The sequence below is a fragment of the Vulpes lagopus genome, chromosome 18 (genome assembly GCF_018345385.1).
Source record: "Vulpes lagopus strain Blue_001 chromosome 18, ASM1834538v1, whole genome shotgun sequence".
NCBI lineage: Eukaryota > Metazoa > Chordata > Mammalia > Carnivora > Canidae > Vulpes > Vulpes lagopus.
The window spans coordinates 24,074,896-24,102,285 of NC_054841.1; the positions used below are offsets into that span (position 1 = coordinate 24,074,896).

A 27,390-nucleotide genomic window follows, 5' to 3' on the forward strand; every position below is an offset into this window, starting at 1 on the left:
GATGATGTTAAGCCAATTGGCTATACAAATGTGAAACTTGAGAGGTTCAGGCTGGAGATATAAAATTGGGATCTGTCAGTCTATAGATGATACTTGAAAATGGGCTTATTGTGATCATCTGGTGTGATAGCCAGCTTCCATGATGGCTCCCAAAAATTTCTAACTCTTGGTATTCACACTTGTAGTCCTCTTTTACATTGTACCAGAGTTGGCTCATGTGACCAGTAAAATATGGCAGAAATGATGGTATGTCATTTCCTAGATTAGGTTATAAAAGACCCTGTGGATTATATCTTGGACTTCTCTGTTTTGATAAGACAGAGAATAGACAACCTTTATGAGGAGTTTGGCTCTAAAGGAAGATCAAGGAAATGGTATAGTAGCTGAAGGCAGATGTATAGGAAAGACATTTTATTTTTTATTATTTTTTTAAAAGATTTTATTTATTTATTTGAGAAAGAGAGCACATGAGCAGTGAGGGGAGGGGCAGAGGGAGAGGAAGAAGCAGACCTCCCAGTAGGAAGCCCTACTTGGGGCTGAATCCCAGGGCCCCAAGATCATGACCTGAACCAGAGGCAGGCAGCCAACCGGCTGAGCCACCTAGGAACCCTGGAAAGACGTTTTAAATATGAGAATCTGAAAAAAAAAAAAAAAAGAGAGAGAGAATCTGCCCTATATTTATCACAGCATAGCCATGATAGGGAAGCAACCCAAGTGTCCAGGGATAGTTAAATGGACATGTGCACACTCAAACCTACCCATACATACACACACAGTGGAATATTATTCAGCCATTAAAAAAGAATGAGATCTTGGTATTTGCAACAACATGGATGGACCTAGAGGGCATTGTGCTAAGTGAAATAAGTCAGGCAGAGAAAGACAAATATCATATATTTTCACTTATATGTGGAATCCAAAAAAACAAAGCAGGGGGCGCCTAGGTTGCTCAGTTGGTTAAGTGACTCTTGATTGTGAGTTCAAGCTTGAAGTTGGGCTCCATGGTTGGCATGGAGCCTACTTTAAATAAATAAATAGAAAGCCTGCTTTAGATAGATAGATAGATAGATAGATAGATAGATAGATAGATAGATAGATAGATAGATAGAATAACAAGTGAATAAGCAAACAGAAAGGAGAAACAGACTCATAAATACAGAGAACAAACTGATAGTTACCAGAGTGGAAGGGTGTGTGGAGGTGGACAAAATAGGTGAAAGGGAGTGGGAGATACAGGCTTTCAGTTAAGGAATAAAAGGTACAGCATAGGAAATATAGTCAGTGGTATTGTAGTAGCATTGTATGGTGACGTGATAGCCACACTTGGGGGAAACATAGCATAATGTATAAACTTGTTGAATCACTGTGTTGTACACCTGAAACTAATGTAACACTGTGTCAACTACACTTTAATGAAAAAAACTTACGTGGGAGAACCTGGCTAGCTCAGTCAGTAGGCTCTGTTTTTTAGAGCCTACTTAAAAAACAGGAAGAAAAATAAAAACAGAGGGGGACAAATCATAAGAGACTCAAGTATAGGAAACAAACTGAGGGTTCCTGGAAGGGTGGTGGTTAGAGAGATGGAGTAATTGGGTGATGGGCATTAAGGAGGGCACTTGATGTAATGAGCACTGCAACTTGTGGATCACTAAATTCTACCCCTGAAACTAATAATACATGATGTATTAGCTAAGTTTAATTTAAATAGAATATTAAAAAAAAGAAATAACGTAAAAACTATCAAAATTTAAGAAAATAAAATACCAAAAAACCAAGAGAATCTGCATATTTAGTTGCTGATGGGAATAATCCTGTGGATAGAGAATTTATGTTGTAAGAAAGGATAATTGAATGAGCAGTATCTTTGCGGAGGCAAGAAGAAAAGGGATACAATTCATAAGGGGAGGATTTGACTTCAGCTAAGAGGAAAGGAAGTTTGTTCATTGTTAATGGGTGATAGATAGGGAATATAGATATAGATACAGGAAGTTGGTTAACTGGATAGTGGGAAAATAAGGTGGTTCTCATTTAATTGCTTTTCTCAGTAAAATAAGAAATGAGGTTGTCATTTGGAAGTGACAAGTGGGGAGGAAAGCTGAAGGTTGAGGATAGGGCAAGATGTGAAATAGTCCTTTTCAGAAAAAATATGTCAAACAAATGAATGGAAGAGCCATATCTAGTCATAATCATATAACCATTATTTAAAATGTTTCTGTGAGAAAATGCATTCTTACTCCTCACCAGTATATGGTTGGGTGTTTTTAAGTGTAAATAAGAGGGGATAATGGTATGAGATAATAATTTCTAACTACAAGAAGCCTTGTTAACTCTATACTTGTGTAAAATAACCCCTTTACCACTGAACAATTGCTTACACCAAACATAATGGGGATGACCTCAAAGTCAGAGTCCCTTGCTTCTTTCCTGATTATGAGTTAATTTTCCTGTAAGCTCAGTGTTCATAAATATAGAGATATCTATATTTCAATACAGTTTCTTTAAGTAATAAAACATAAATAAAATTATGTCAAACCAAGTGAAAAGAACACTTTGGAAGATAAAGTTCATCGTTGCTTTGCTTTTTTTTTTTCTTTTCTAGTCTACAGGCAGTTTTATTATCTAGTTCTTAGGAAAATGTAAAAGTGGAGAAGAAAAATCTGCACAGAGAAAAAGAGAATTTGGCAACCATGTTAGATTCTATGACTACCTTCGGCAGATGTTTCTATTTTCTGTGGTTAGCCAAGTACTGATTGTAAAATTGTGAGTTCATTCATATTTACTCTACCCTGATTGGGAATGGTCACTGACATGGAAACAGCATGAAGACAAATTATATTGACTGTATACTTCTCTATAATAATATATATAATTTAACTACTATGTACCGTTAGCTCATTATGGAAACCAGCCTATTTGCTGATAGGCTTTTTGAGAACTATTTGTTTTGTAATTTCGGAGACCTACTTCGTCCCATTCTAAACTATCTAAAGCATCAAAACACTTTGAAAGCAGGTTATTGGTAATCTAAATATCAAGTTACTACTTCTTACTAACAAAAATAAATGCAAAAAGAATCCATTAGTAGATAGTTATAAAAAGTTTAATTCTTTTAGAACTTTGAAAGGCAAAGTTGATGCCTTTGTTTTTGTTTTTGAAAACAGGAGGTTGGGGCAGCCTGAGTGGCTCCGTGGTTTAGCGCCACCTTCAGCCCAGGGCCTGATCCTGGAGACCCAGGATCAAGTCCCACGTCGGGCTCCCTGCATGGAGCCTGCTTCTCCCTCTGCCTGGGTCTCTGCCTCTCTCTCTCTCTCTCTCTCTGTGTGTGTGTCTCTCATGAATAAATAAATTAAATCCTTAAAAAAAAAAGAAAAGAAAACAGGAGGTAACAAGTTGATCTCAGACAGCTAACATACTGACGTTTACTGTATGTGTGTTGGACACTGTGCTAAACACTTTGTGCCCATTACCACTTACTCCTCCCAAGAACTTTGTGAAATAGGTCATATTCTTATTTTATAAATGAGGACTCTAAGGCTTAGAGAGAGAAAAGACATGGAATCTTGCTTTAAACCTGAGTTTGATCACAAATCCTTGTTCTTTCTACCACACTAGCTTGCTGTCCCTAAAAAGCCTATAGTGACCTTTGCAATATTATAGGACACATTTTTGCATGTGGTTGCCAGAGGTGCTCCTGAGTCACCAGCAAGGGCTCACTAAAACCAAGTCATGTACTATTCTTCTGGTTCTGGTAGATTGGTGAACTGGCCTATCTCAGTAAGCCAACTCTCCTGCTATCTGTTTTATGGTATTGGAAAGTATCAAGATAGCCAGGATTGAGGGACTGAGATCCTAGAGAGGAAGGTACCAAATGTGAGACTGAGAGTCTGTACTGCTTTCTCCTTAATGCATTTATCAATATGTAAGTGCCACAGGCTGAGAGCAGAGAAAGAACGGAAATTGATGGTTAAGAGGCTAAGGAACTAAGCAGAGCTATTGTCAGTCTCACAGTGCTAGAGAACTACAAATTCAAGTGCGTGGCCAACCAAAGTGGCAGGGCTCTGGTAAAGGTTTGGCAGCGGTGGTGGCTGCTGCTTCTTCTGTTTCTCCTCCTCTTCCTCCTCCTCCTCCTCCCCTTCCTTCTTCCTCCTTCTCCTCTTCCTCCTCCTTCTTCTTCTAAGATTTTATTTCTTTATTCATGAGAGACAGAGAGAGAGGGGCAGAGACATAGGCAGAGGGAGAAGCAGGCTCCCCACGGAAGCAGGCTCCCTGTGGGGAGCCTGATGTGGGACTCGATCCCAGGACTCTGGGATCACGACCTGAGCCAAAGGCAGATGCTCAGCCACTGAGCCACCCAGGTGCCCAGGTCTTGGCTTCCAGTTGGGTCCTCCGAAGGACTACACTGAATGGAGGAATAAGGGTAGACCACATATAGACTAGTCTTAACAAAAACTAAATTCAGCTTAATTTGCTAACTCTAATTAGATTAAGGTGATGCAATTCTGTTTTAATTGCTTGCCAGAAGTTTGAAGAAATCCTTTCTGGAGGAAAACACCTCATATAGGACCTCTACAATGTCCATCATTCATTCAAAAGTTACCAAGCATAGGGACAGAAAAAAATAGGCACTAAAGATTCACAGGTAATTCAGATACTGGAGTTATCAAACTTGGACTCTAAAATAACAATGGCCAGTGATTAACATGCACAAAAAATAAGTCCAAGGTAGAGAATTTATCTCTGGGAACTGGAATATAATATAATGAATCAAATGGAAATTCTAGAACTGGGAAGCATAATAGCAAATTAAGAATGCAATAGGCAAAAAAAAATAAATAAATAAATAAATAAATAAATAAGAATGCAATAGGCAAATTTAACAGATTAAACAAAGCTAAAGGAGGATTTGTGATCTGGAAGATAGATCTATATAAAATACCTAGACTAAAGCTTGGAGAGAAAAGGATAGAAAACAGAAAAAAAAGAGATCTATGAGATATAGTAAAAAGGTTTAGCATACATATAAATGGAGCTCCATGGGAGAAGACAAAATGAGACAGAAACAATATTGGAAGAGATTAGTAGTGGAAAAGTTCTTCAAAATGTATGAAATATTTCAATTCAAGAAGCTCTATAAACCCAAGCAGGATAAATTCAAAGAAAAACATACATTTTAACAAAACTGCTCAAAATCAAGGACAAATTTCAAGCAGCCAAAGGAGACATTATCTCTCAGAGATGAAGGTAAAGACATTTGCAAGCAAATAAAAACTGATAGAATTTGTTTCCAGCATTTAAAAAATTATAAAAAGGCAGGATTATGGTCTTCAACAGCATCTTGGAATATAAGAAGGAATAAGTAACAGTGAAAAAGGTAGATATGTGGGTAAATCTAAATAAATATTGGCTGTATAAAACAATAATAATGCTTTATGGGTTTAAAATACATGTAGAATTAAAGCTATAGCACCAGTAGCAGAAAAGGTTGAGAGTAGCTATATGGATTTAAGGTATTCAAAGATCCTTATATGATCTAGAAGGTAGTAAAAGTAGTCATTTATATTACATACTAATTAAAGTTAAAGACCTATTCCATAATTTGTGGGTTAATCACTGAAAGAATGGTAGCTAAGTGTATAACCAATAAGCTAATAGAGGAGAAAATGGAATAATAAAAAATAATGCAGAAGCAAGCAAGAAAAAGAAAATGGGACAAATGGAAAATAGTAAGATGGTAAACACAAATACATCAGTAATTATATTAAATGTAAATAGACTAAAAAAACTAAAAGATAACAGTTGTCAGATTAAAGAAAATAATTATTTGCTGCTTTTAAGAAACATATATATGAGGACATACAAAAAAGTAGAGTGTAAACATATAGGAAAAGATATATCGAGCAAACATTAACCCAAAGAAGCTGATGTAGATATACAGACATCGGAAAAAGAAGACTTTAAGGCAGTAAACATTATGAGAGGTAAAGAGGATTATTTTATAATGATAAATATAAGGGTTTACCCAGAAGATACAGTAATTCTACATGTAAATATATCTAACTACATAGCTTCAAAATATATAAGACAGAAATGACATAACTAAAAAGAGAAGTAGACAAATCCAGTCATGGAGATTTTTAATATACTTCTGTCAATCACCTGATACAACTAACAGACAAAAGAAATCAGTAAGGATATAGAAGATTTGAACAAATTATTAACATACTTAACCTAAGTGTTATGTATAGAATGCTGCACCCAGAAGTATTAGTATGCACATTCTTTTCCAGTGTACATGGAATATTTACCAAAATTGACCATATAATGGACCATAAAGCAAGTCACAACACATTTTAAATTATTGAAATGATAGAGTATTTCCTAAGACCACAGTAGAATTAAGCTAGAAATAAATTATAAAAATATAAAAAGAAAACTTAAAATAATTGGAAATTATACAGTATACATTTATCAAAGAAGAAATCTCAGTGAAAATCAGAGGTTTTTTAAAAAATATTTCATTTATTTATTTATGAGAGAGAGAGAGGCAGACACAGGCAGAGAGAGAAGCAGGCTCCATTCAGGGAGCCCAATGTCAGACTCGATCCTGGGATTCCAGGATCATGCCCTGGGCTGAAGGCAGATGCTCAACCACTGAGCCACCCAGGCATCCCGATAATCAGAGTATTTTGAAATGAATGATATTGAAAAGCCAACATTTCAAAACCTGTGTGATGCAGCTAAAGCCATAGTTAGTGGAACATTTATTGCTTTAAATGACTACATTAGGAAAGAAGAAAGCCTAAATATCAGTAATCTATGTATCATTAGAAAAAGAAAAAGTAGTTGTACCCAGAAGAGATTGAAGGAAGGATTATATATTGTATTATAAAGTTAGGAAATTAATGAAATAGAAAACAAAAGTATATTATTCAGAAAAGCCCAAAGTTTGTTCCTTGAAAGACTGATTAAATTGAGAAATCTTTGACAAAATTGTCTAGATAAAAGAGAGAAGGTACAAATTACCAATGTTGGGAATGAAAAAGGGAAAATCACTATAAAATAAAAATTATATATTATTAATTAAATATGGCAGTAAATTTGAAAATTTAGATGAAATGGACAAAATCTATAACTTACCTAAACTGGCAAGAAAAAATAGCAAATCTGAATAGTGTTTTATTTGTGGGTTTTTTTTTTTTTTTTTTTTTTTATTTGTGATAGAAATTGAATCTGTAATTAAAATCTTTTAAAGAGGGCAGCCCGGGTGGCTCAGCAGTTTAGCGTCACCTTCGGCCCAGAGCCTGATCCTGGAGATCCGGTATTGAGTCCCACGTCAGGCTCCCTGCATAGAGCCTGCTTCTCCCTCTGCCTGTGTCTCTGCCCCCCTCTCTCTCTCTGTCTGTCTCTCATGAATAAATAAATGAAATCTTTTTTTAAAAATCTCTTAATGAAAACTCATGCCAGGATGACTTCACAGTGAGCAAATTTCCCCCAGTATATGAGGAGGCAATAACACTAATGATATAAAACATCTCAGAGGACAAGAGGCAGTAAAAGATTTCCCAATTTATTTTATGATTTCAGTAATCTTGGTCCACTATGGAGTTTCCCTTGGTTATTCTGTATGGCTTAGATCTAAAACTTACCTCGTACTTTTAGTATGTTTACAGTTCCTCAACAGATACTTAACACATGTTGTATTTTGTCCTCTTTACTCAGTTCAGCAGATAGTCCCCATGGCAAAAAATGATCCAGTGACCCTAAATTATTCTCCCTTGTATGGACACTGGCCAACTACTACAGAACAGTATTCTTGGAAAGAGAGATTTTTGCTGAGAGAATAGCTTCTTTCCCATTCCCTACTCTGGAAACTGATAATAATAAGATTTATTTATTTATTTTTTAATAATAAGATTTAAATTAATTTATTTGTTGTTTGTTTTTCTCCTACAGACTCCATTAATAATATACCTCTTTCATTTCCTGATTGACTATGCTGAATTGGTATTTATGGTAAGTAACCTTCCATGTAAAATCAATATGTATATATCTTTAGAGTCTTCTTTCTTGTTGTTTTTGGGAAAAATTATATTTGGGGAGCTGAGGAGTTTCTGAGAGTATAAAAGCAAAAACCTATCCTTAATTTGAATTCAAGGAACTATGATAGTATTATGGAAGTACGGGGAGTAGTCTGACATCTGACCACTTCCAATTCCTTATACTTGCTTTCTGGACTATGTAGTCTCAAACTTTGTAGCACCAAGATTCTATGATTGGTTTTAATTGTGGTGCCAGTATAGAGGCACCTGAATTTCCTAAGCCAGTATAGAGGCACCTGAATTTCCTAAGCATTCTGCCAAGAGATTCCATGCAGTGGACATAGGCCTGATGAGACTCTCAGAGGCAATAACCTTCAAAGCTGAGGTGACAAGGCTGTTTTGAGAGATAGTAATTTGGAACACTTGCCTTATTATGTAGGGTTGAAAATCTGGGTCAGGTAGGAGGTGTACTGAAGTCTTCCTTAATCGTTCTAACGGCTGCTGTTTATTGAGGACTTACTTCATGCTAGGCACTTGACACATCAGGCCTGCAGAGCACTGGATATTATTCCTGTTTTACAGAAGACTTAAGTAACTTGCAGTGAAAGAACAAATGGATACACCAAGCTAACATAAACCTTGATGGGTGATAGTCCTCAAGGTTTTCTAGTCACATCTCCCTCAAGGCTTTATCTTTGGGTAGTCAAAGTGAGAGTTGAGGTTCTGCCTGACTGTAAGACTTCATTACCGAATAGGCCACCACCATCCAAAAGCTCTAGGCCCTGGCAGCATTCCATCACTCCTACACTATCATTTCTTTCTCTCGACAGATAACTGATGCACTCACTGCCATTGCCCTGTATTTTGCAATCCAAGACTTCAATAAAGTTGTGGTAAGTAGTCTGTGGGTGAGACAAAACTAGAGTTTTTGATAGTCTTCTGGCCTTTGTGATTACAAAGAATCAAAGGTCATGTACCTAAGGATCCACTGTTTAAAAATACTAAGAAGTGGAAGAGAGGCTTCTGGCCTGAAAGCCAGCCCTGGAATGGCCAAAACAAAGCAATGAAACAGCTTTCTTAACAGATACAGAAAAGTCAGTTTAATTTATGTAGCTTAATATCCATTTACCTGTGCAAGTGCAATTCGAGAGCAGTATTGAACTACAATTCTATTACTGAGGACCCTTAAAAATCTTCTTTTCATGAATGCAGCTTTTAACTGACAGTGTTATGCCTCTGAGGTAAAATTGGATTCCCAATGTAGTTTTTTTTCCCTGCAAAGAGCAATCTTATTTGGGAAATTTGGCATGTAGTAAATGCCTGTAGAAAGTATTGATGTAAACTTTAGTCTTAATCCATTTTTGGTAGCCAAGGGAAATGGCATATTGTGACCATTTTCGTTTTCCTGGGTTCTAAGAGAGTTAACAGGTTAACCATATGTACTATCCATGTAGTTATTTTAAAAATTGGCTGCAGTCCTCCTTGATTAGCTAGGAGCCACTGAGAGGATTTAGACTGGAGTAAGAGAAGGCTGCATCACATTGGTGTTGTCTGTTTATTGTTCATTTTCACTTCTGTTACCAAGTAATTGAACCAGAAGTAGCAGTCTGCATTTCTGTGGCACTGGTCATTAGTAACAAAGCTGGTGAATTCTACAATTGCGGACTTCGAAAAGATTTATAAGATATCTAGATTAGCAATTCTTAACTCGGCGTCCATTTAAGATTTAATAGGTCTATAAACCCTTGAAGTAGGGGCACCTGGCTGGCTCAGTCAGTAGAGCTTGTGACTATTCATATAAGGGTTGTGAGTTCAGGCCCTGCAGTGGGTGTAGAAAAATAGTTAAAAAAAACCCAAAACACTACATTTTAGAGACTTATCACTAAGACCCAGGGAGTGTACATCTTAAACCAGTGGAGCATTTGGGACAACATAGATAAACCTGAGGGCATTATGCAAACTGAAATAAATTAGACAAAGACAAAAACTGTATGACCTTATTTACATGTGGAATCTTAAAAGGTCAGCCTTGGGGGGGGGGTTGCCTGGGGGTTGCAGTCGATTAGGGATCTGGTTCCCAGTATTGGCTCAGGTCCTGATCTCAAGGTCGTGAGATTAAGCCCTGTGTTGGCCCACTCTCAGCACAGAGTCTGCTAAAGACTCTCTCCTCTGTCCCCTACCTCACTTTTTAAAATAAATCTTTTTTTTTTTTTAAGTCAAATTGGGGAGCCTGACTGGCTTGGTTAGTAGAGCATGCAACTCTTGATCTTGGGGTCATGAGTTCAAGTCCCACATTGAGTGTACAGTTTATGAGTCAAACTCATAGAAACAGAGTAGATTGGTGGTTGCCAGAGAGTGGGTTTGGGGGTGGGGGAATTGAGAAGATGTCAGTCAAAAGGTACAAACTTCCAGCTGTAAGAAGAGTAAGTTCTGGAGATCTAATGTATAGCATGATGACTATAGTTAATATTGTATACTTGAAAGTTGCTATAAGAGTATATCTTAAGGGTGCCTGGGTGGCTTGGTTAAGCTTCTGCTTTCAGCTCTGGTCATGGTTTCCTCATAAGCTAAGACATGCAGAGATAAATTAGCTCCACCTTGGAGACTTTTTTTTTAATTCAAAAATTTCTATTGAAATATGCATATGGAAAAGCACACAAGCATCTGTATATAAGGTGATTAATGATTACAGAGACAGTGCACCCAAGTAATACACCTTTTATTTTTAATTTTTTTATTTTTTTAAGATTTTATTTATTTATTCATGAGAGACACAGAGGCAGAGACATAGGCAGAGGGAGGAGAAGCAGGGTCTATGCAGGAGCCCAATGCAGGACTCAATCCCAGAACTCCAGGATCATGTCCTGAGCCGAAGGCAGGCAGACACTCAACCACTGAGCCACACAGGCGTCCTGGTACTATACCTTTTAGGCCACTTTTAACCTCTCCTGTGATAGCTTTAAATCTCATCATTGTTAGGGCACCTGGGTGGCTCAGTCAGTTAAGCATCTGCCTTTGGTTCAGGTCATGATCCCAGGGGTCCTGGGATAAAGTCCTGCATTGGGCTCCCAACTCAGTGGGGGAGTATGCTTCTCCCTCTATCCCCTGTTCATGCTCTCTCACACTCTCTCTCTTAAATAAAATCTTAAAAAAAAAAATCTCATCATTGTCAAGGCTGCTGAATATATCTGGAAATATTTATCTTTGAATTTTAAATGGTACTTGTTAACCTCACATATTTTTATACTTTTAATATTTTATTGGTGTGCTGCGTGTGCTCATTTTTCCTTAGACTTTTAGTCATTTTTCTGTCTCTGATACAGTGGGGATTTTTTTTTCTTTTTTTTTTTACAGTGGGGATTTTTTTTTTTTTAAATATTTTTTTCTTTATTTATTTATGATAGTCACATAGAGACAGAGAGAAGCAGAGACACAGCCAGAGGGAGAAGCAGGCTCCATGCACCGGGAGCCCGACGTGGGATTCGATCCCGGGTCTCCAGGATCGCGCCCTGGGCCAAAGGCAGGCGCCAAACCACTGCGCCACCCAGGGATCCCTACAGTGGGGATTTTTAAAAAGGATTTTTGTTGTTCTTTGGGGAGCTGAGTCAATATTGGGCCTGTGAGGTCAGGCATGATGGGGGCTTTGCTGGTGAGATTGGGGCAGACAAAAAGAGACATAGCAGAAAATCTGGGGAATGCTGACTTGACTGCCCTTCTCTCCTGCAGACTCTTCTTTCATAAAATCTGTTTCAAAGTATTTTTGGAAGATTGGAGTTACAAGGAAGTACTTTTCTTTAGTTGTCGGCACAGTGTCACTTCTGCCTTGGATCTGCACGTGCCTGTTGAGCTGCCCCCATCTCCTCCTGTAGTCGGGCTGGCTGGCTTCCAGCCTGCGGAATGGATCTGCATTCCCACCTGTCTCTCTGGCTGCTCCTGGACGAACTCCCTGTTTCCTTCCAACAGCCTTCTCTGTGGGTCTCACTCCGTCCAGGTGGCCTTCATTCTGCAGGAACTCCAGAACCCTTAACTAGCAGGGACTCCTTTCTCTACCACTGCTGCAGCTGTCTCACTAAGTGCTTTGTCTACCCAGCCAGCCCCCTCCTCTCTGATAAAAGCACTTTTGTTTGTGTATTGTTTTTTTTAATTAAACAACCTCGCCTGTGAATGGTAGCATAACTCTTAATGATGATAATTCACTGTTTAACCTGAACTCTCAGAGATGATCAAAGGGAAGTTTTTGGAGTTTGTTCAGGTGTTTTGATTAAGCCTCTATTTAAATCTGTGCAAGAAGTCTGGGCTTACCTGTATTCCTGTGATAACGCCTCAATTTTCTTTTGAACTGAAAGATGAATCTTTAAAATTTTATTTAAAAATTTCCATTGAAAAATTCTGAAACACCAAAGACATGCAAAAATATGGAAAGAATAATACATACTGTGAACTTATTTCAGCCTGAAAATAAAACATTACATAGGGCAGCTGGGTGGTTCAGTTGGTTGAGTGTCCAGCTCTTGTTTCAGCTTAGGTCATGATCTTGGGGTCATGGGATCAAGCCCTGTGTTGAGCTCTGCGCTCAGCTGGGAGTCTGCTGGAGATTCTCTCCCTCTCCCTCTGCCTCTCTCCTCAATTGTGCTCTCTCTCTCTCTCTCTAAAATAAATAAATAAAATAAAAAAATAAACATTACACATATACTTACATCTGAGACTTTCATCTCCTTGTTCTCCCTCTCACCAGTTACCACTGTTGTGGATTTAGTGTTTATCATTCCCCCACACAGCCTTAACTCTTGCTACTTTTGTATATATCCTTAAATAACATGTAGTATTTTGCATGCTTTTAACTTTGTGTAAGTTATACAAATGCAGTATGTATTTGCAGTATGTATGCAGTCCATATGTACCTTTTTCATCATTAAATCTTTAATCATGCACAGATAGTTAAGCACCTGCTACTCTGGCTCCTCTGCAGTACTCTGTTTTGTAATTGGTTGCAGCATTGATTTTATACTCTTGAAATAAGATTCTCTCACCATTAATTCAGCAAAACTACCCATTCTGGGTTCAGAGGCTTTTTCTGTCCATAGTTTGACCCATGGTTGCTTATAGGTAACTTTTTTTCATTCTGGAGCACACCCATGAACTTGTTGGGACACACCAGGGGAAGGCAAGAGCTTTCCACCCCCATCTCACTCCCTCTAGACTATCCAGCTGCCGAGCCACGCCCAGCCCTCCTCCTTCTCTTCATCATGGCTATTCCCCTACTTCCTCTGTGGAAGTGAAAAATTTGAAACAGGAGAGCTTGGAAGAAACCCCTGGATACTGTGACATTCAGGGGATCATTTCACATTGTATGAAAATATTTCACTTTACGGATGGAACTTTGGAATCCTTAGGCCACTCATGATAACTTTTTTTTTTTTTTTTAAAGATTTTATTTGAGGGACGCCTGGGTGGCTCAGTGGTTGAGCGCCTGCCTTTGGCTCAGGTTGTGATCCTGGAGTCCTGGGATTGAGTCCCACATTGGGCTCCCTGCATGGAGCCTGCTTCTCCTTCTGCCTGTGTCTCTGCCTCTCTCCCTCTCTATGTCTCTCATGAATAAATAAATAAAATCTTAAAAAAAGAAATAAGATTTTATTTAAGAGAGCATGAGCAGGGAGAGGGTGGGGGGAGGAAGAAGCAGATTCCTCACTGAGTAATGAGCCTGAGGCTGGGCTCTGTGATGTGGGGCTCGATCCTGGTACCCTGGGATCATGACCTGAGCCAAAGGCGGATGCTTAATGGACTGAGCCACCCAGTTGCCCCAAAGATAACTGTTCAGAATGGCTGAGAACATTGCTTTGCCACTCATTCATCCAGCCATTCAATAGATATTTGTTGCTTGCTCGCTGTGCCAGGTACTGGCAAATATAAACATTGTTGTGCTCTCATGGAACTCATAGTCAGTGAGGGAGACAGATATTAGATAAATAAAAAAGTTGTAACCATGAACAATACTATGGAAGAATGTGTAATAGGGAGATTTTACCTACTTGAGTGAGGGTGAGGGTGCCTTCCTGAGGAAGAAATGATTTAACTGAGATCTAAAGATGATGTGGGACATAACTAGGGAAAGAGAGGTGGTTGTTCCAGGTCAAATGCAAAGGCCTGGGAACATGAGGGTTATGGCATATTCATGGTGCCTGAACCCAGAAAGTGAGAGGTGAGGGGAGAGGTGGTTATGAGATGAGCTTGGGGAGGTAGGGCCAGACCAGGTGGGGCCATTCAGGCCATGGAAGGGCTACTGTCTTCATTCTAAAAACAATGGGAAGTAATGTGTTTTGTCATTTTTTTTCCAGTTTAAAAAGCAGAAACTCCTCCTAGAACTAGACCAGTATGCCCCAGATGTGGCCGAACTCATCCGAACCCCTATGGAAATGCGTTACATCCCTCTGAAAGTGGCCCTGTTGTAAGTATTCTTTGACAAAACAGGGCTCAGTGCCAACAAATGCAAGGAAAAATCTGATGAGACTTTCTCATGTTGTTTGTTATATTTTTGGAGATTTGCAGTCTTAGTCATCAAGTACTTGCTGTGGTTCTGTTGCACAACTGGGGTGCTGGCCAGCAAAAGAGACAGAGCCATTCTGTCTCTGTTGGGACAAAGCCTCACACAGGGACATGCACAATCAACCCCTTACAAATGCCTTTTCACTGTATGCTGATCTAGGCTCCAGCCTACTTGTAACCAGTGTTTCTTTAAAAAAAATAAATAAATAAATAAAAGAGTTCTTTAATTATATACATGGATTGAATAAAATTCTGATCTTTATGTGGCCATTATATTGAGCAGCTCCTATATTTCATGTACAATTAGTTCTCCATTTGTAGTGTAGAAAAACATAGCCAAACAGAGCTATCCCAGCTGGGTGATCAGTATGGGAGAGTGAAACTTATTGAAGCTCTGTAAAAGAATTCTTTGGGAGTGCTCAGTGCTTCCAGTAAATTTAGTTCTTTCAGGTTATTCCCATTTGTATTCTGGAGATAGGCAAATATGAATAATTATTCAGTCAGCTAATAGTCACTGAATATTAATACTATGCTTGCTTCTAGAGATATACTGTAAACAAGACAGACAAGTTTCCTTATGGAAAAACCTGACTTTAGACCTTCAGAATTAAAAGGGGCCTTGTGAGGACAGTTTATTCAACCCTCTGCTTTGTGTTGAATCTCCTATTCAGTATTCCAAATAGGTGGCTGTGCAGCTGCTTCTTGAACATCACCTGCTATTTAGAAATGGCTTTTTTCCCCCTCTCCCAACCAAACAACTTTCATACCTATGTATTTCAGAAATATTGGCAAGAACTACCTAAGAGAACTAGAGGTTTAGTAACTTTATGAATCCTTTATGGACTCATATATCTCCTGAGGATACTTTTATAATAGCAGCCATTTCTTTAAAGGTTGTGTGACAAGCCTATCTGTAATTGTTGAAAAGAAAACAGTTTCTGGGCTTTTGGCTTTAGAACTGCTAATCTTACAGCACTGGGAGGTATTGGATTTAAGGTCTTTATTGGTGAATAAGAATTATAATCTCCCCGTGAGACATTGGTATGTTTCTTCCTATCTAATAATCAGAATTATGTAACCGGTCTCCCTTTCACTCTGCCAGGAAACTCAGAGCCAGATTTGAAGCTGATTATTCAGTGCTGTAGAAGACACATCTGGTCTTTTTTACCCTGGCCCTTATTTTTTTTTTTTTTTTCTATTGACATTTTTTCTTGGTCTCGGTTTTTTATTTCTATTTCTACTTTGCTATTAGTTTTTATTATCTGTCCTCATTTGAGCTGCCTCAAATCTTTTGTGGAAACAGGATAGAAATAAATAAAATAATCCATTATAACTATATAACATTTCCCTAATCAGCATTTTAAATTCATTTCTAAATCCATTCCTTTCCACCTCAGGAAAAGACTGGATTTTTCAGCGTAATTCCTTCTCAGCGGAAGTTCAAGATGTCCTGTGAAGTTCTGTGGCAACCAGCTTATTGAATTCAGCAGATACTTACCCTGTCCTTGGGGTCTGGCTTGGTGGATACAGCTTGATTACCAAGAGGACTAACCCCAATCTGCTTTGACCTCTTGGAGAAAGGGTTGGGTGGGTAGCCTGCATCAGAGCTTAGGATCCTGATTGAGGAAAAATTACTTTCCTGGTTTTTAAAGACAAGTAAACATTCCTAAAATACAAGACTCTTTGGGAATCAGTAAAATTTTACCATTTATGAGCTCTTAAGTAATAGAAAAAAACATAGGCTTTAGAGCCAGAAAGTCCTGATTTTTTAATGAATTTATTAGCTTGTGAAACCTTGGGCAAGTTCCTTAACCACCGAGTCTCAGTTTTTCCATTAGAGGAATGGTGCTGCTAGTTTACTGGATCTCTGTGATGATATACCACAGAGTACAGAATAGGCAGTGAATGTTCAGCGTCTTGTACTCATTGGTCCCAACTCCATTTCATTCTTTTAAGAGAACTCATTTCTAAAAAGTTGCCTTCCCTTGAGTATGGTTTTAGTAAATTTCTTGAATTGCCTGCTGGTGGTGGCCAGGACTCCCTGGTCCTTTGATTTGGATTACTAATGCCAACATTTATGTTTTTCCCAGCTATCTCTTAAATCCCTACACGGTCTTGTCTTGTGTTGCCAAGTCCACCTGCGCCATCAACAACACTCTCATTGCTTTCTTCATTTTGACCACAATAAAAGGTAAGGTCCCAAAGGAAAGTGCAAAGGTCAGTCCCTGATTTGTGCAGGGTTTTATAATACTTCTTCTGTGGATTTTTTTTAAAAAAACAATCTGACATTTAAGAATTTTTAATTATGCAAGTAATACAAGATTATTATAGGAAATTTAGATAAGCTAAGAGAAAAAATTAAAAGATGCTTAAATTCTACTACTCAGAGAGTTATTGTTAACACAGTTGTAAAGAAACAGTGGAGTGCCTGTCTGGCTTGGTTGGAAGAACATACAACTCTTAATCTTGGGGTCGTGAGTTCAAGCCCCACGTTAGGTGTAGAGATTATTTTAAATAAATAAGTAAATAATTAACTAACTAAGTTTAAAAAATAAACAAAAAACTGGGAAAAGGCTTATAATGAGAATAACAGTCTCTGCCTCTCTTCCCATCCCTAGTTCAACTTTGAAAGAACTCCTTTCTGGCTTTGCTGGTATTTGCTTCCATATTTTTTTTAAAGATTTTATTTATTTATTTGAGAGAGAAAGATAGAGCACAAGCAGTGGGGAGGGGAAGAGGGAGGAGAAGCAGGCTCCCGCTGAGCAGGGAGCCCCATGAGAGGCTTGATCATAGGATCATGATCTGAGCTGAAGACAGACACTTAACTGACTAAGCCATTCAGCTGCCCATATTTCTAAGTGAGATCTCATATTGCTTTTTCATGAATTATAAATTTTAGATATTATCTATTGCATTCCCCTTATGGGAGATAAAGATTCAGCTCTTTTGTATCATCACTTCCCCTTTGCCTTATTTTCTTAGAGAAGTTATATGACAGGTTTGATTAAATCAGTAGTCAGTACCTGTATATTATGACTGTATTATTTACTGCTGGGCAAAGTAGTAACATGATTACTTTTTCTTTATTTATTTTTGTTTGTTTTTACTTACTCCTTTTGTAACAATCCTTATTTTTCCCCTAGTTCTGATAGACCTATCAAGTGCCAAATAGTTTTTTTTAAATGTTTAAATACATCAATAGTCTACTAGTTCCATTATTTTTCTGAAGACCTCTCACACATCCTCCATCCTGTCCCAGTCTGTCCTCACTGTTTTCTGGGTCTGCTGCAAAGCTATCATACTGGGACTTTCCTTTATAATTATTCCGTGTTATTATCCTTCTTTCCTGTATTCCTTCTCTCCTTCATTGACTTTTTCCCCCTCTGTTTTGCTAAAGTATATCCTCTAGTAGTTTCCTAAGAAAGGGTGTATGAAGGGCACCTGAGTGGCTTCATCAGTGGAGTGTGTGACTTTTGATCACAAAAGTAAGGGGTTGTAAGTTTGAGCCCCATATTGGGTATAGAGATTACTTAAAAATCATTTAAAAAAGGGTGTATGAGATACATATTTTGAGTCATTTTCGTCTGAAAATGTCTTTATTTTAGTTTGGCAGCAAATTAACAGTTGGGGCAAGTATAGAATTTTAGACTGGAAAAACTTTTCCTTCAGAATTTTGAAGACATTACTTCACTGTCTTCTAGCATCCTGGTTGCTATTAAGCAGTTTGATGCCATTAAATGTAATCTAATGTTTTCTAAAAGATTTGGGATCTTCTTTTTATCCTCAGTGTTTTGAAATTTTATGATGCCATGTCTTTTTTTTTTTTACGATTTTATTTATTTCTTCATGAGAGATACAGAAAGAGAGGTAGAAACGTGAGCAGAGGGAGAAGTAGGCTCCCTGTGGGGAGCCTGATGCAGGACTCCATCCCAGGACCCCAGAATCACGACCTGACGGAGGTAGACACTCAACCACTGAGCCACCCAGGTGCCCCTATGATTCCATGTCTTACACATGAGCCTTTTTCCATTTATTATGCTAGACACTTGGTAGGCCCTTTCAGTTTAGATACCAGTATCCTTTAGTTCTTGAAGGTATTCTTGTACTATTTTTCAAATTCTCTCCTGTTTTCTCTGTCCTCTTGTTTAAGGACATCTATTGGATATTGGCCTTTCTTGACTGGTCTAATCTGCATATTTTATTTTCGTGGGATTTTTCCGTCTTTTTCACCGACTTCCTCTTACTTTTGCTGGGACACATCTATATTTTTATCTTTCAACTCTTCTATTGAATTTAAAAATTTAAAAATATTTATATATCTATATTTTAAATGTTTTTATTTTTTTATATTTGTTTTTAAATTAAATTCTACACCCAGTGTGGGATTCGAACTCACAACCCTGAGATCAAGAGTTGCATGCACTACTGACTGAGCCAGCCAGGCACCCCTAATTTTCTAAACATATTTTAAAGTTCTTTTTTCATCTCCAGTTGTTTCTTTGAAGTAGCCTGTTATTATTTTTAATTAAAAGATTGTATTTATTTATTCATGAGAGACACACAGAAAGAGAGGCAGAGACACAAGCAGAGGAAGAGGCAGGCTCCTCATGGGGAGCCTGATGTGGGATTTAATCCTGGGACTGAAGGCAGATACTCAACCGCTGAGCCACCTAGGCGTCTCATGTCCTGTTATTATTTTACCATCACAGTATCCTCTCTTATCTCTCTGAATTTTTGTTGTTGTTTTTAGTTTCCATTAGTTCTATACATAGTCCCTTTGTCTTCCTGGCCCCCCCCTCCCCCAACCTTTTTCTTTTCCTGTTTGATTTGGGCTCTGTCTTTCACATGGGAGGATTTTCTCTTATTTATGATGATCCCTGGCTGGCTGGCTGTTATTTAAAACTGGCACTAATGTGTTCATTTGAGACCCTGTGAATGGGCAGAATCAGTCTCACTGTAAGGATTTCAGGCAGTGCGCTGGCCTTTTTTTCTTGTAGGTATCCCTAAATGTCATCATTTTCTTTTTCTCTGAAATGATTTTTTTCCAAAGAGGAATCCTCCAATGTCCTGCCTAAGAGTAACCAAGATGGAGTTTTGGTGGGATGGGGGGTTCATGTGACCAATTGCTAGAGTTGAGAGAGCAGGAATGGGGGATGGATGTGGTAGATTGCAATAGAGAGAGTTTATGTAATCTCATTACTTTTCAGCCCACACTTTCCCTCAGCTCATTACTATGCATAGTATCCTCTAGACCTGTGCCTCTTTAGTGAGTGTTCTCTAGAACTGTAGTCTTGAGGGGTAGAGAAGGTGGAAAGATGGTGTATGTAGGGGTAGTCACCTGGCTGCACATAGATGAGATGCGACCCGGGGTTCTTACTGGTCTGTATATAAACTTTCAGCTTGATTTCCATCTCTGTACTCCCACTTTCCATAGTACCTGATGCCTTCAAGGTGCTGAGTTTCTTAGAAACTAGCACTGTAGGGGGTGAGTTGCCCCAATATTTATTGCTGCTCCTCTCTGCAGGCCATTAAACTGTAATTTCTTCCATGTTGCTCAGTCACTTTTCCCTCTTCCATCTGCTTTATGTTTCCACTATTGTATTAAATTTTATTTTGCTATAATCTCTTCTCCTTTGTTGTTTAAGACAAATTTTATTCCTTTATTGTCATTTTAGTGAGGTTTTTGGAGGGAGAGAGGATATGCATGTGATCAATTATCTATGGTTTTTAACTGGGAGTCTAGTAGCATTTGGTGTATATATTTTCCAGACTTTTTTCCTCATTTTTCTTTCAGACTTTTAAATATTGTTCTCAATCAACTATTGCCACAAAAATGTCATTTAACAAACAATGCCAAAATTCAGTGGCTTAAAACAACTATAAACTTTTACTTGATTCATATATCTGTAAGTCAGCTAAGGATCAGCTGATCTCGGTTAGACTTGGCTAGGCAGTTTGTTGGTTTCATTTGGGCTCATTCATGCATCGGTAGCTGGCTATAGCTGGCTAATCTAGGCTGGGCTCTTCTCTACCTGTCTGTTATCCTCCTGGACCCAGGGACTAAATTAGACATGGTCTTCTCATAATGATAGCAAAGGCACAGCTGTGAGCAAGCCCAATCGGGCATGCACTTTTAAGTTTCTTGTTGCATCACATGTGCTAACATCCCATGGATCAAAACAACACATGGCTGAGCTCAGGGTGGAGACTTCATCCTGTTCACAATGGGAAGACACTGCAAAGTTATATGACAGAGTCTGGACATAAGGAGGGATGGAGAATTGGGGTCAATAATATAATCTACATATATATCAATAAACATCTAGCCATGTTTAATGGCTGCATCCTATTTCATTGTGTAGAAATGAAATGTGTAGAAATTCTTTAACCAACTTCTGTTAAATACTTAACTAATTTTTCAGTTTTCAGTTATTTAAATAATACTACAATTAATTTTCTATTGTATAGTAATTTCCATACCCACATATAGTTATTTTCTTACAGTGAAATCCTGGAAATAGAATTATTGTATCACTGGATGTGTACCCTCGTTAGGATTTCTGAAATTTGTTGCTAAATTGCCTTCAAGAATTTTACCAATTTATACTCCCATAAGAAGTATACGAGAGTCTTTATTTTGCTACATTGTTGCGAATAGTTTGTATACTCAGGAAATAAAGAATCAAAAGTTGTATGCAGAACGTTTTACGGGAGTTTACATTTTCTTTCTAGGGCAGCATGGGAATGACTTAGGTCTTCATAGACATTGTTTCTCTTGCAGTGGTTGTAGGTGGCCTTTCTGTAGGCCCTTTAATTTAACTTATCATCCATGAGGAGATATTGCATAACCTGAATTTTCTTGTTCTGAAAATGGTGGTCATTTTGTTAGAAACAACTTTGGAATAGTGAAGACTCTACTTCTGTGAATACTGCCTGCCTCAGTCCCAGTTTCCAGAGAGTCAGGCTCAGGTAGACCCATTTATCGAGGTGCCTGGCTTTCATTAAAATAATGACTCTAGGGCAGCCCCAGTGGTTCAGCGGTTTAGTGCTGCCTTCAGCCTGGGGTGTGATCCTGGAGGCCTGGGATCAAATACCGTGTCAGGCTCCCTGCATGGAGCCTGCTTCTCCCTCTGCCTGTGTCTCTGCCTCTCCCTCTCTCTCTCTCTCTCTCTCTCTCTCTCTGTCATGAATAAATAAAATAAAATAAATATAATATAATATAATATAATATAATATAATATAATATAATATATAGTAATAAAAAAATAAATAAAATACAATAAAAAATGACTGTATGCTGCAGCCTGGCAGAAAGGACTGAAATGCCTTTGGAAATGCTGCTTTGGAAATGCTGCCTTTATAATAGCCAAGACTATTTGGAAATGCTGCCTTTATAATAGCCAAGTGCAGGGACACCTGGGTGGCTTAGTCAGTTAAGAGTTCAACATTTGAGTTTGGCTCAGGTCATGATCTCTGGGTCCTGGGATCGAGCCCCATCTTGGGGCTTTGGAAATGCTCTTTGGAAATGCTGCCTTTATAATAGCCAAGTGCAGGGGCACCTGGGTGGCTTAGTCAGTTAAGAGGTCAACATTTGAGTTTGGCTGAGGTCATGATCTCTGGGTCCTGGGATCGAGCCCCATCTTGGGCTCCCTGCTCAGAGGTAAGCCTGCTTGAGGATTCTCTTTCTCTTTCTCCCTCTGCCCCTCCCCTCCCCCCATGGTCGTGCGTTTTCTCTCTCTCTGTCTCAAATAAATAAATAAATCTTTTAAAAAAAAATAACTGAATGCAAGGACACCTGGCTGGCACAGTCAGTAGAGCCTGCAACTCTTGATCTCAGGGTCATGAGTTTGAGCCCCACATTGGGTATAGAGATTACTAAGAAAAATAAATAAACTTAACTAACTAATTCATTAATTAATTTTTAAAAATAGCCAAGTGGAAAGACAGAAGACATAAGCTCTGAAGGTATATGCATTAGGAGTCTCACACAAAAATGTGAAATTTGCCATTTTAATAAAACATGTTTTGTATGTATCTTTTTTTTTAAACATTTTATTTATTTATTCATAGAGACAGAGACACAGGCAGAAGGAGAAGCAGGCATCATACAGAGAGCCTGACATGGGACTCGATCTGGGGTCCCCAGGATCACGCCTGGGCTGCAGGCGGCACTAAAACCGCTGCGCCACCGGGGCTGCCCTGTATGTATCTTTATATCAACGGAAAGGTTTTGTTTTAGGGGAAAAACATGTAAAAAAGTTGTATGTATCTCTTTTGTGGCCACATTGTTTCTGGTTCCACAGAACAAAAATCTTTTTATTATATTGATCCAGATTTCTGTTGGATGAATACAGACTTTTTTTAATGTTATATGCACAGTTTTGTTTTACTTTTTTTTTTCTAAGATTTTGTGTATTTATTAGAGAGAGAGAGAGAGAGGACAAACAAGGGTAGTGGCAGGCAGAGGGAGAGGGAGAGGCAGATTCCTTGCTGAGCAGGGAGCCTATCGCAGGGCTCAATCCAGGACCCTGGGATCATGACCGGAACCAAAGGCAGACATTTAATTGACTGAACCAAGCAGGTACTCCGATTTTGTTTTACTTTTATCACTTACTTCATGTGAATTGTGTGACATTGATCACTTGTTTGTCAGTTTCTATAAATCTAAATTTAGGTGTTTTTGTTTGTTTACTTTTAGGAGCAGTTCATGTAAGTAATTGAAATACTTGGTAAGAATAAAAGAAACAAAACAAAAAAAAAGAATAAGAATAAAAGAAACACAAATGTATAAAATACAAAATGAAAGTCTTTCATCACCCTGTTCTACCTCCACTTCCATTCCTTGGTGTATTAATTGTAGGGTCCCAGACCTTCCCTTTTCTTAGACATTGAAGGTTTTTTCCATTGTTAGCTGTAAACAGAGACCATCACAAATAATAGTCTATTAAAATCTGTTAAAATATTTGAAGAATTCTATTTTAATTGGGTCTCTGAACCACTCTAACTCTTTGGGTATATTAATAATCTCTACCAACAGAGTATACAATAAAGTTGGGTCACTTATAAAATCTGCAAGTCAGGGATGCCTGGGTAGCTCAGTGGTTGAGCATCTGCCTTTGGCTCAGGGCATGATCCCGAGGTCCTGGGATTGAGTCCCACATTGGACTCCCTGTGGGGAGCCTGCTTCTCCCTCTGCCTTTGTCTGTCTCTCTCTCTGTGTCTCTCATGAATAAATAAAATCTTTAAAGAAATAAAATAATAAAGTCTGCAAGTCATTTTTCTATATTTCACATTTGTACCACATAATTAAATTTTAACAAAATTTGTGGGCAGCCGGGTGGCTCAGCAGTTTAGCACCACCTTCAGCCCAGAGTGTGATCCTGGAGACCTGGGGTCAGGTCCCACATTGGGCTCCCTGCATGGAGTCTCCTGTTCCCTCTGTCTGTGTCTCTGCCTCTCTCTCTCTCTGTCTCTCATGAATAAATAAAATCTTTAAAAAAAATAAAATAAAATTTGTAAAGGAATAATTCACTCTTCGTTTAAAGAAGAAAACAGTTGGAGGTGCACTTAGGTGGCTCACTCAGTCAAGTATCTGCTTTCAGCTCAGGTCATGATCCCAGGGTCCTGGGATCCAGTGTGGGAAAGGGCTCCCTGCACAGTGGGGAATCTGCTTCTCCCTCTCTCTCTCTGCCCCTCCCCCCTGCTCTGCTCACTCTCAAATAAATAAGTAAAATCTTTAAAAATAATTAAAACATTGGGCTCCCTGTGAGGAGCCCACTTCTCCCTCTGTCTTTTCTCTGCCCCTCTCTCTGTGTCTCTCATGAATAAATAAATTTTAAAAAACTTTTTTTAAAAAGGGATGCCTGGGTGGCTCAGTGTTGAGTACTTGCCTTAACCTCAGGTCATGATCTCAGGTCTGGGGACTGAGTCCCATATCAGGCTCTCTACTTCTCCCTTTGCCTATGTCTCTGCCCCTCTCTCTGTCTCATGAATAAATAAATTTTAAAAAAATTTATTTAAAAAGAAGAAAACAGTTTGGAGACTTCACAAAGAAGGAATATAAATGACTAATAAAATATGGAAAAATATTCAACTCCATAGATAATTAATAAAAATAACAGGAATGGCTTATTTTTTTTCCCTTTCAAATTGGCAAAGATTTTAGAAGATAATTCTCAGTGCTGACAAAGTTGCTGTCAAATAGGCATTCTTCCACATAGTGAGTTGATTTGGAAATTAGTGAAGGCCTCTTGGGAAGCAGTTTGGCAGTAGTCTTAAAATGTTTGTACTTTTGATTTATTCTACTTTCGAGAACCTATCCAAAAGCAGTGCAGAAATACAGACAAAGCTTTATAATACAAAGGCATTAACTGCAGGATTATTTATGACTAGAAAAAATGGATAGTACTTCAAAACAGAGAGAGGCCCTCCTGCCCCTCCCCTCTACTTGCATATGCCTATGCTTGAATGCCTTGAATGCGCGTGCACATGCACATGTGCTCCGTCTCTCTCTCTCTCTCTCTCTCTCTCTCTCTTTCTCTCTCTGGAAAAAAATAAAATCTCGAAATAGAGGAATGGGTATATAAACCATGATTTGCCCACGTGCTTAAAAGTAATTCTAGGGGTGCTTGGGTAGCTCAGTCCATTAAGTGGCTGGCTCTCAATTTTGGCTCAGGTCTCTGTCTCAGGGTCCTGGGAGCAAGCTGCAGGTCAGGCTCTGAGCTCAGCGGGAATCTGCTTGAGGATTCACTCTCCCCCTCTCCCTTTGTCCTTCCCTCACTCACACTCTCTCTTTCTCTTTCAAATAAATCTTTTTTATTTTTTTAAGATTTTGTTTATTTATTCATGAGAGACACACACACACACACACAGAGAGAGAGAGAGAGAGAGAGAGGCAGACACAAGCAGAGAGAGAAGCAGGCTCCATGCAAGGAGCCCAATGCAGGACTCGATCCTGGGATTCCAGGATCACACCCGAGCCAAAGGCAGGTGTTCAACTGCTGAGCCACCCAGGCGTCCCATAAGTAAATCTTAAAAAAAAAAATAATTGCAAATTATGTGACAATACATATTTTTAAGGCAGAGTACAAGATTGTATATTTTAATAAAATATAATCTCAGCTATGTTAAAACAAGAAAAAATAGAAAATAGATTCCAAAAGCATAATACTTGTGTTTTTAGAGTAAGCTCATGTTTCTGTTTCTTTTTAGATCTATTTTTTCCCAAATTTTCTCAGTGAGTACATAATTAAAAACAAATTTACTTGATTGATAAGAAGATAGGGACAGTGAAAGTAAACTTGGCAACTCTCTCCCCAGACTTCCATGGAGCTAGTGTCCTGCAGAACAGGGTGGCCTCATTGGCTCTGTCCCCTTCTCCTGTTTGTTCTCCCTTGGCCTCCTTTGTGGCAGTCCAGGGTTGCCTGGGACACATCAAGAGCTACAGGCCAGGACAAGGCCCAAGCCATTGTATTGTGATGTCCTTTTTGTGGAGTTGGGCAGCAAACAGGTCTAAGGGCAGGATTGATGTTATTTTAGTGGAGCAGTTCGTGTTTCACTTCAAAGTTGGAACTTTTGGTCAAGGGGAAGTCTGCCTTTCAGTGGCTAATTAAAATATTCCATCCCTGTGAAATCTTCATTAGGCTATAAAAAGGAAAACAAACATTTTAATAGATAGTCCTGCTTGTTCCTGTTGATGTTTGTCAATGAGATGTTCCAACCTAGGAATTCTTGAGGTTTGCCACCTAAGGACCCTTCCAATTCTCCTTGTCCCACCAAAAGAGATGTGTGTGACAGGACTTACTTCTCAAGGAAGAAGAAGGACTCTCAGGCAGTCAAGGGTGATTAAGAGCTCACTCAGGCTACTCTAAAGTCAGACAGATCTGGTAGCTAATCCCAGCTCTTCCATTTCCTGGATGTATCACCTTAATCAAGTAATTTAACTGTTCTGGTCCTTGGGTTTCTTATCTGTAACATGGGGATTGAAACGGCCCCTAGTGCACAGAGAAAATACAAAGAACGAATGAGATGGTACATGTAACACACAGCATGGTGTGAGGGATGTACTAAGAACTCAGTAAAGTGATGCTGGTTGTTACTTTTAATAATGTCCTCTTTTTTAAAAGATTTCTCAGGATTGGTAGAGGCTCAGTGAGCCTTCTAGGGAGGACTTGGAGGTAAAAATGAGAGTCTCTTCCTGGAGCTCAGCGCTGGAAGAACAATGGCAGACCAATGGTCCTTAGGCCTGAACCTATCACTGCCACATGGGGTTCCTCTAGAGTAAAGCTCTACTCATGAAGAAAGTCATAGAGGACCCTAGGATAAAGCAGCCTGCGGTTTTATCATATCAACCTAGCTTCAAAACCTGCTAGTTTCTAGTTACCAGCTCTGTAGCCTTGGGTAAATCACAAAGCCTCAGGAGCTTCAGTATGATCACAGAGATAATGTCTGCTATATAGATTAGTAGAAGAATAAATAAGAAATATAAAATACTTAGCATGCTTTCTTAACAGAACCCATTCAACAAATAGTTGCTCAGTTTATTGTGATTTTTATGGATTGGGATTAGGAAGGTAGTGTAGTAATGTAGTTAAAGAGTGTGGGGTTTGGGGCAGCTCTGGTGGCTCAGTGGTTTAGCGCCGCCTTCAGCCCAGGGCGTGATCCTGAAGTCCTGGGATCGAGTCCCATGTCGGGCTCCCTGCATGGTGCCTGCTTTTCCCTCTGCCTGTGTCTCTGCCTCTCTGTGTGTATGTGTGTCTCATGAGTAAATAAATAAAATCTTAAAAAAAAAAAAGAGTGTGGGGTTTGG

At 38.7% G+C, this 27,390-nt stretch overlaps 1 protein-coding gene across 1 annotated transcript in view; it reads left to right on the forward strand.

Moving 5' to 3' along the window:
• Positions 1-27,390, forward strand: part of PIGU (phosphatidylinositol glycan anchor biosynthesis class U) — a 92,424-nt gene that overhangs the window by 19,745 nt on the left and 45,289 nt on the right. Inside the window, exons 3-6 of the mRNA XM_041732955.1 lie at positions 7,954-8,013; positions 8,870-8,932; positions 14,375-14,484; positions 16,673-16,773. Of these exons, the coding sequence (XP_041588889.1) occupies positions 7,954-8,013; positions 8,870-8,932; positions 14,375-14,484; positions 16,673-16,773 (334 nt within the window). The remainder of the gene's footprint in view (positions 1-7,953; positions 8,014-8,869; positions 8,933-14,374; positions 14,485-16,672; positions 16,774-27,390) is intronic.